The sequence below is a fragment of the Trichomycterus rosablanca genome, chromosome 15, assembly GCF_030014385.1.
Source record: "Trichomycterus rosablanca isolate fTriRos1 chromosome 15, fTriRos1.hap1, whole genome shotgun sequence".
Lineage (NCBI taxonomy): Eukaryota > Metazoa > Chordata > Actinopteri > Siluriformes > Trichomycteridae > Trichomycterus > Trichomycterus rosablanca.
The window spans coordinates 33,535,339-33,545,054 of record NC_086002.1 but is presented as its reverse complement, the minus strand read 5'-3'; the positions used below and the strand labels follow the sequence as shown (position 1 = coordinate 33,545,054).

General features: G+C 47.7%; 1 protein-coding gene across 1 annotated transcript; it reads left to right on the top strand.

Moving 5' to 3' along the window:
- Positions 1–200: 200 nt before the first annotated feature.
- LOC134329429 (macrophage mannose receptor 1-like) lies at positions 201–9,547 on the top strand. Its single transcript, XM_063010690.1, has 7 exons — positions 201–491; positions 601–770; positions 1,710–1,756; positions 5,443–5,817; positions 6,656–6,997; positions 7,146–7,240; positions 7,501–9,547. Exons 3-7 carry the CDS (start codon positions 1,723–1,725, stop codon positions 7,603–7,605), a joined length of 951 nt encoding a protein of 316 aa, XP_062866760.1. The 5' UTR covers positions 201–491; positions 601–770; positions 1,710–1,722; the 3' UTR covers positions 7,606–9,547.
- The last annotated feature ends 169 nt before the right edge of the window (positions 9,548–9,716 follow it).

Below are 9,716 nucleotides of genomic sequence, written 5' to 3'. Positions count from 1 at the left end.
CACACACTAACACACCACCACCATGTCAGTGTCACTGCAGTGCTGAGAATCATCCACCACCTAAATAATACCTGCTCTGTGGGGGTCCTGACCATTGAAGAACAGCATGAAATGAGCTAACAAAGCATGTAGTGAAAGAGACAGACTACAGTCAGTAATTGTAGAACTACAAAGTGCTTCTATATGGTGAGTGGAGCTGATAACATGGACAGTGAGTGTAGAAACAAGTGCAGGTGTACAATTACTGCTACACGAGCAAGGATTGGCTGGATTCTGCTGGCTGATCGATGGTGCTGCACAGAGACGGGGGATAACGGACATCAGTGCGTGATGGATCTATTGTGCGATACGGATCTCCGTATGAACCCGCCCGGTGCAGGAGGAAAGAAGCGGTCGGTGCTGCACACGTGTCGGAGCGGGAGTCACGACCCTCCTCGGTCAGGAGTGGATTTCTTGGTAACTGGATATGACTAAACGCGTAGATAAAACAGGTAAGTAAATAAACATCTAGTGAATGAAAGCTTTCCAGACTGATGATCCTGGTGGAGTGTTTTGGAGATCTGAGCGCATCCTGCTCATTATGTCCATGCACTGTTTTAGGAAAATCAGCCCCCAGTGGCGTCGCAGCCCTTCAGGGTTTTGTTCGGGAACATTTGGACGCATTTGCATGGCAGGATTTGTTATTTTAAAGACTCGGAATCTGCCTAAGTGCCGCAGAAAGAGAGACAAACCTGGACGGGAGAGAGTCCACAAATCTACTCGCGTTACAGGTACGTCTACGTGGTTTTTTATTATTGTTGTATATACGTGGACGGGGACGTGGGGGACGTGGGGGGCGGTCGGAGGTTGGGGACAGCGTCTAGATGACGTCGGAAGTTTACACAACCTTGGAAAGGAGGTGAATTTCATTGGAATTATTATTTTTGTATTAAATCCACTAGGTGAGAAATGAACAAACACCAGCGCATTCATCTGGTGGCAGATTAATAGTCTTCTGACTGTGATCGACTACGATCGGTGACTCAGGGCTAGTTTGACTATCGAATTTATTAAAATGGGTCGAGAGATTCGGCTCCGACGGCGAGACGCAATCCAAGAACCGCCAAACACAAGTCAGATCAGGGTTTTCTTCCTGACCTTGGCAGAAGGACCACTGTTCCATGTGTTCTTTCGTAGAATAGCCCTAGTTATATGTGCACAGAGAAGCAGCCGACTGTACCACCTGTATATGTGGACAATAAATGACAATTTTGTGGGCGTGACGCTCCTAAAAATGTATCAAGGGGTTCGGGACGCCCCTCATCTACCTTTGATTGAGCACTTTATTAGGAACACCTAATGCATTTAATGCAGACTATTAAACAATTACTGACTGTAGCTAATCTGTTGCTGTACATTATTTTGTATCAATGCTGGACCGTTCCCAGCACCGCAGGGACACTTCGCACGTCGAGGTCTCCGGGCACGGGTTTATCTCAGATGGACCAAAAGACAGAGAAAGATCGGACGCCCGGACCATCCGGACTGTTATTAGTGAAAGGCGCAAAACCATACGCATTAAAATGGCTGTCTGTCTTTATTTTGTTGATAAGAGCCGCCTCATGCTGGTCAGGGTCGCAGTGAGTCCGGTTCCACCTGGGAAACACATAATTGTTTGATTGTTTTGAATTTTCAATAAATATAAAGACGCTGTTTTATTTATTCTTCAGATCTTTACTGATTATGGAGCTGAACGATTTGCTCCTGTTCCTCACCGGTGAGTCCGTTTATGAACCTCATTTCTAATCATAATAACTAATAAATTATGGGTTCGAATCCTTAGTGGTGCTGCCGGCAGGTTGGGCGCCTACGTACGCTATATGGACAAAAGTATTAGGACGCCCCTTCTAAAGATCGAAGTCATGTGTTTCAGCCACAGCAGTTACTAACAGGTGTAATAAAGGGAATGATATGCGTCTGACTTTGCAGCAACATTTTAGGGAAGGCCCTGACCTGACCTCTGCCCCAGACACACTTCAGTGTCTCGTGTGAAGCTCCTCATTAGAGCCGGCGCTGTAGCTAAAAAGCTCACACAGACGTCACTCTATTTTAATAGCATTTGTTTTTTAAATGGGGCGTCCGACAAGTTCACAGTCGGGTGTCAGAGCACTTTCGTTTAGATAAATATTTAGTGTTTAATAACCATTAAGTTCCGGCGTTCCTGCGTCTGAGCTTTAAAAAGTTTAAGCGTCTGTAAAACAAACGTTTGTACCGGGCTATGAAAAACGAATCGCCCCCTTAGCTACTAAATCACCCAGTTAACCAAATTCAGTTCACAAATGGGTTCAATTTAACTAGCCACACCCGGGCGTGGTCGCCGCCGGACCTGCTGAATGTAGCAATGTGCAGCAGGCTGGGAGCTCTGGAAAAGCAGATGCAAAACAAGATCAAGTCATTCGATCTGAAAAGGGACGTTTAGAGAAGAAAGAAAAGAAGATAAGAGAAAGATATCCTTTATTTGTCATATATACATATACAGGTGTGCAGTACAATGAAATTCTTTCTTCGCATATCCCAGCTGGTGTTGGAAGCTGGGGTCAGAGCGCAGGGTCAGCCAACTTACGGCGCCCCTGGAGCAGACAGGGTTAAGGGCCTCGCTCAAGGACCCAACAGTGGCTACATTTTACATTTACATTTACATTTTTAGCATTTAGCAGACGCTCTTATCCAGAGCGACTTACAGAAGTGCTTCTATAGTGAACATTTCATTTCTCAAGTTTAGGAAAACAACAGTCAAAGAACACAAATCTGCTAAAACCTGTTAGAACCAAAGTGCTGCTTTTTTTTTTTTTTTTTTTTTTTTTTTTTTTAAATGGAAAAGAATGGAACAAAATGTTAGTAAATAAGTACAAGTCAGCCTAAGTGTTTAGTAAAAAGGTGGGTTTTTAATCGTTTTTTAAAGACAGCAAGAGACTCAGATGTTCGGACAGACAGAGGAAGTTCGTTCCACCATTTGGGCGCTAGAACAGAGAACAGCCTTGATGCTTGTCTTCCTTTAGTCCTGGATGGAGGCTCAAGTCGAGCTAGACTAGAGGCTCGGAGGTTGCGTGGTACAGAGCGGGGTTTGATAAGGCCACGAAGGTAGCTTGGGGCTGGTCCATTTTTGGCTTTGTAGGCGAGCGTCAGTGTTTTAAACTGAATGCGTGCAGCTACAGGAAGCCAGTGAAGAGAACGCAGCAGTGGGGTGATGTGGCAGCAGTGGGGTGATGATGTGGCAGCAGTGGGGTGATGTGGCAGTGTTTGGGTTGGTTAAAAACCAGACGGGCAGCTGCATTTTGAATGAGCTGTAAGGGTTTAATCGTGGACATGGGAGCTCCAGCCAGAAGGGAGTTGCAGTAGTCCAACCGTGAGATTACAAGTGATTGCACCAGAATCTGGGTAGCTTCCCTGGAGAGAAATGGACGAATCTTCCTGATGTTGTACAAGAGGAACCGGCATGATCTTGTCATGTTGGCTATATGAGGAGAGAATGTCAGCTGGTTATCAAGGACAACACCAAGACTTCTTGCCTTATCAGATGGTCTGATCTGGGAGTCATCCAGAGAAATGACTAGGTCCTGGGTTGGAGACTGATCTCCAGGAATGAGCAACATCTCTGTCTTACTGGGATTAAGTTTCAGATGATGAGCTGACATCCATTGTGAGATATCTCGCAGACATGCTGAGATGCGAGCTGAGACTTGCGTGTCTGAAGGAGGAAATGATAGAATGAGCTGAGTGTCATCTGCATAGGAGTGGTAGGAGAAGCCATGGGAGGCTATGACCTTGCCCAGAGAGCGGGTGTAGATAGAGAAAAGAAGTGGGCCAAGTACAGAGCCCTGAGGAACACCGGTTGAGAGAGTGCATGGTGGAGATATGGATCCCCTCCATGACACTTGGTAGGAGCGCCCTTCCAGGTAGGAGGCCATCCATTGCCATGCTGAACCTGTTACTCCAAGGTTGGAGAGAGTGGTCAGGAGAATGCTGTGATTCACTGTGTCGAAGGCTGCAGTGAGGTCAAGAAGAATAAGGACAGATGACAGTTTGGCTGCTTTGGCTGCATGAAGCTTCTCAGTAACCGCTACAAGAGCTGTTTCCGTAGAATGCGCTGCCTTGAAGCCAGACTGGTACGGATCGTGGAGGTCATTCTGAGTGAGAAAGGCAGATAGTTGGTTATAGACAGCACGTTCAAGAATTTTGGATAGAAAAGAGAGGAGTGAGACAGGTCTGTAGTTGTTAATGTCTGTAGTGTCTAGTGTAGGTTTCTTAAGAAGGGGGATGACCTGAGCCTTCTTAAATGCAGTAGGGACAACACCTGATGTCAGGGAGTTGTTGATGATGGGTGTGATGAAGGGGATTAGGTCCTGCGAGAGATCTTTGAGGATGGTGGATGGTATAGGGTCAAGTGTGCATGTAGTGGGATTGCTGGATGAGAGGAGCTGTGTAACCTCATCCATGGTGAGTGGGGTGAAGCTGGTGAGTGTGTTGGTGGGTTGAGGGTCAGTTGAAAGTGGGTCAGTCGGAGAGAAGGATTGATTGATTTTGTCGATCTTGTCCTGAAAGAATGTTGAAAAGTCAGTAGCAGTGAGAGAGGCAGAAGGGGGAGGAGGAGGAGGGTTTAAAAGAGAGGAAAAGATAGCATGAAGCTTACGTGGGTCAGCAGCAGATTGTTCAAGCTTGGCTTTGTAAAAAGATGTTTGTAAAAAGATGTTACATCTGCTATGTAGTGGCTACATAGCAGAGCCTGGATTTGAACTGCCAATCTTCCGGTTGATAGCCCAAAGCCCTACCCACTAGACTACCACAGGCCTACCACAGCCGTTGCTGAGGCTCTGGGACTCCGTCGGACCACAGCGAGAGCCATCAAGTGGAGAAAAACACAGAACAAGAGCGTGTTGGCGGCTCGTCCAGGAGGTCACAAAAGAACCAGGATGAACGTCTGAAGGACTGCAAGTCTCACTCGCCTCAGGCGCCGGGCAAAATAGCGTCCATGGGAGAGTCGCAAGGGGCAAACCACTACTGACCATTAAAGACCACAACAACCAGTCTGGCACCTCAACGATGGAACTTTTTGGAAGACGTGGGTCTCCACCATAAGAACATCAAACCAACCGTGAAACGTGGTGGTGGTAGCATGATGATCTGGGGCTGCTCTGCTTTCACAGGACCTGGACGACAGATCCAAGCAGGTCCACCAATGAACGGCTGAAAGGAAAGGCGAGTAGCTAGGGGGGCGATTACTTTTTCACACGGGGCCGAGTAGGGCTGGTTTGTTTTTATTTGGGTCTTGAAACACAAGGCTGTGATAAATATGTTAAAATAGAAGGAACCGTGAAGGGTGCAGGTGCTTTTTCGCAGCGCTGCAGGTCTGTTTTGATTATTTGCAGACGTCTTAAACCCATCACCACCCCCCTCCCCCAACAGGTTTGGTCCCAGTCGTTGTCCTGCAGCCGGTCATCCACAGTTATCACCTGATCGCGACGGCGGCCACGTGGTCGGACGCACAGAGCTACTGCAGGACGAATTACGACGACCTGGCCAGCGTCACGAGCGCCGACGACTGGGTGAAGATAGCCGCGGAGGCGAGCGGCAAAGGTCTGGCCCAGCCCGCCTGGGTGGGGCTGTACACGGACGTGGACGGCTGGCGCTGGTCCTATAACGGCGTTCAGTTAGGCGCTACAAGCTACAACAAGTGGGGCAGTTACAGCACCATGAAGGAACTGTGCGGGGTGATTTACGAGGACGGGCACTGGGAGGATTATTTGTGCGATGACGTCAACCCAATCATCTGCTACGATGGTGAGTGCGGCGGGTGGATTAGCTTGATTTGAATCCAGGTTGTCAGTAATGTACAGTAGATTCAGAAAGTATGTGGACGCCTCTGCTATTCAGGAAAGATTACTTACTCAGGGGTAAGGTAGGAACCAGCGACCTTCTGATCACTAAGCCAGTACCTTAACCCTTAAGTAGCGTGGGCAACCTGGCAGTGGGTCATTTGGGAAGAAGGTTACTTTGGGGGCTACTTGGGAATAAGGGTCACTTTGAAGTGGTTGTTGGGATGGGGGTCACTGGCGAGAGGTTGGGGTCATTGGGAATAGAGGTAGATCAGTAGATTGGTACTCTCATGGCGTCTACCAGAAGACCTTACTCGGGGGCCTAACATGGGCAGCTTGGCAGTGGGACATTTGGGAAGGGGGGTACTAAGGGGGCTACCTGGGAGAGATTGCGGTACTTGGGAATGAAGGTCACTTTGAAGTGGTTGTTAGGATGGGGTCATTGAGAATAGAGGTAGATTCATGGCGTCTACCAGAAGACCTTACAAAGGGGCCTAACATGGGCAGCTTGGTAGTGGGTCATCTGGGAAGGGGGGTACCATGAGGGCTACTTGGGAATGAAGGTCACTTTGAAGTGGTTGTTGGGTTGAGGGTCACTGGGGAGAGGTTGCGGTCATTGGGAATAGAGGTACATTCATAGCGTCTACCAGAAGACCTCACTCAGGGGCCTAACACTGGCAACTTGGCAGTGGTGAGGTTCGAACCAGCGACCTTCTGATCACTAGTCCAGCACCTTACCCATTAAGCTACCATATCTAGAGCTAGATGTCCTTCACTTGATTGAATCCTTGGCTTCTCCACAGCTAGCCTCACCGGTGCAGCCAGGTTCATCGGCGTTCCCAAGCCCTACGTGACCTGGCCCGAGGCTCAGACCTACTGCCGGACACACCACACCGATATGGCCACGGTGACCAACGACGAAGAGAACACCCTGGCCATGCTAATCGCTCAGCAGCAGACCTGGTCCTGGCTCGGCCTGTACAGGGACACCTGGAGGTGGTTGGATGGGAACAATGCTACGACCGTTGTGTGGCAGACTGGCGCCCCTGATAACGCTGTACCCCCGGAGAACTGCGCCACCTATCAGTCGGGCGGGCTGGGAGATGAGCAGTGCAGCAACACCCACTATTTCTTCTGTCACTCCGGTGAGATTTGTTCTAGATTTGTTCTAGGTTTTGCTCTTGGGGTTCTGGGGGTTACTTTAAACAAGTTTGGGTACTTGGGGATAAGGTATGGAGTGGAGACTGGTATGGCAGTAAAGCTTCGTATTAACGTTCGTTATTTACGTCGCAGTTGTTGTACCGAAGAAACAACAGATGGTGAAACTGCTGCTAAACTCTGACGACAGCGTATTCGACCCAGCTGCGCAGGAGGCCATTTTGGATCTGGTGAGTTTCAGGTTCTGTTTCTTGATGCAGCGGCGGACCGTGTCGCTGTGTTAACAGTTTTCCGAAGAGCCCGTGATGCTCTAGTTATACATTCATGGCATCTAACACAAGCTTTTGTCTTGACTAAACTAAGGGTTGACCTTGCAGACCTTGCTCAAGGGCCTAACATTGGCAACTTGGCAGTGGTGAGGCTTGAACCCTACCCCTATGATGGTCACCCATATTTATCAGCAGGTTCAATTTCTGCTCCTGTTCCTCAGGTCAAGGCCAAACTGAAGGAACACGGCGTCTGGCAGAACATCACGGTGACCTGGAAGCTTCAAGCAGATGAAAACGTCTTCACAAAGATCACGGGGAGCCAGTAATCCAGAAGCGCTCGTGCCAGCAGGAGGAACCGAACAATGAGCGATGAACTGTCCTGCAATCATCCCTGACGCTGCTGCATCACACGTTATCGAACAAAGTAGAGCAACAATGTAGAGACTTTTAAAGAAAACATTTAGGTGGGTAGGGGGTAGCAATGGGGTACATTGGAGAGACACTTCAGAGAGATTAGGAGGTTGGAGAGACTGGGGTACACTGAGATGAGCACTGAAGATTGAGGAGCTACTTGGAAGAGATTAGAGGTATGTTCAAATGAGGGTCTAGGTTGAAAAGGTAGGGGTATCTGCCTCTTTTAAATTGGGGTAACTTGGGATGATGTTACTTTACAGAGTTTGGAAAACTTGGGGATGAAGACCACTGTGTAGAGATTGGGGTATTTGGGTGGGGTTACTTTAGAGAGATTGGGGTAATTGGGGGTAGGGTTACTTTGGAGGGAGCAATTATGGGCAAGCAGTAGCCTAGTGGTTAAGGTACTGGACTAGTAACCAGAAGGTTGCTGGTTCAAGCCCCACCACTGCCAGGTTGCTGCTGTTGGGCCCTTGAGCAAGGCCCTTAACCCTCAATTGCTCACACTGTAACTGTAATGTAAGTCGCTTTGGATAAAAGCGTCTGCTAAATGCCGAAAATGAAAATGAAAATGAATTATGTTGTAAGTAAGAGGGTTACTTTGGAGAAGTAAGGGTACCTGTGGATGATGTTACTTTACAGAGTCTGGAGTACTTGGGGATGAAGATCACTGTGTAGAGATTGGGGTATTTGGGTGGGGTTACTTTGGAGAGATTGCGGTACTTGAGGAAAGAGGTTAATTTGGACCAATTATGTTATAAGTAAGAGGGTTACTTTGGAGAAGTAAGGGTACCTGGGGATGAGGCTACTGTGAAGAGATTGTGTTATTGGGCAGGGTGTTACTTTGGAGAAATTGGGGTACTTTGGGGGAATACTTTAGATAGACTGGTGTACTTGGAGATAGGGTTACTTGATGAGATTGTTATTGGGCAAGGGGGTACTTTGGAGAGATTATAAGTAAGAGGGTTACTTTGGAGAAGTAAGGGTACCTAGGGATGGGGCTACTATGAAGAGATTGTGTTATTGGGCAGGGTGTTTGGAGACATTGGGGTACTTTGGGATGGGGGTTACTACTTGGAGAGATTGGGGTACTTGGAGATAGGGTTACTTTGAAGAGATGATGTTATTGGGTATAAAGGTCGGTTTGGAGAAATTGGGGTCATTTGGGAATAGGGGTTAATCTGGGAGATACCTTAGAGAGACAGGGGTACTTGGGTTACCTTGGAGAAGTTTGGGTATTTTGGGATGGGGTTTACTCTGGGGGATACTTTAGAGAGACTGTGGTACTTGGGAATAAAGGTCACTTTGAAGAAACATGGGTTACTTGGGAATTGGGTTTGAAAGGTTGGGGTATCTGTCACTGTTCATCTCTTTTAAACACCGTTGTTAGGATGGGGGTCACTGGGGTGAGTTTGGGTTCATTTGGAATGGAGGTAGATTGGAGAGGCCACATAGATACCTTCATCATATGAGTGTGAGGGGTCAGTTGAAGATGTTGGGTTCTAGTTGGCCGGGGTTGAGAAGAAAAACCCAAACGGTCACCTGATGCTTGAAGAATATTTGCCTGGATGGTCAAATGTAACGTTGGAGATTGCTGCTTGAGGAGGAATTTTCTCCTAAGCAAGGAACCCACTGTTCCACGTACTTCTTAATAAGTGCAGACAAACTCTGTCTGGCTGTGTTCATACTGTATGGGCACAGAGAAGTGACCAACAAAGAATTAGGAGCCATGTCAGAGAGTTAAATGACTTTGGAAGTGTTGGAAGTGAAGATGTACCTTCAGGTGTTCTTCTGTACCTGTAATATTACCGGCATTGTTTAATATGAATAAATAAATCAATCAATAAAGAAGGAAAATCTGGTGGTTATTTTATTGATTATTTATTTTATCGCCAAGTCGTGTAGGTGTTGCACAGCTCCAGTGACTATTCAGCTCATCATGGGTTCGTGGTGGCATCAAGGTGGTGCAACGGGCAGATTTTTGGTGAGGAAACCAAGGGGAAGTGAAGATGGGCTGAATTGGAAC

What these genes read in the sequence shown, in the direction of transcription:
- LOC134329429 (XM_063010690.1), top strand. Translation starts at nt 1,723, where the DNA reads ATGGAGCTGAACGATTTGCTCCTGTTCCTCACCG. An exon ending in CCCAATCATCTGCTACGATG is followed by an intron (nt 5,818 to 6,655) that starts GTGAGTGCGGCG and finishes GCTTCTCCACAG; the next exon opens with CTAGCCTCACCGGTGCAGCC. An exon ending in AGGAGGCCATTTTGGATCTG is followed by an intron (nt 7,241 to 7,500) that starts GTGAGTTTCAGG and finishes CCTGTTCCTCAG; the next exon opens with GTCAAGGCCAAACTGAAGGA.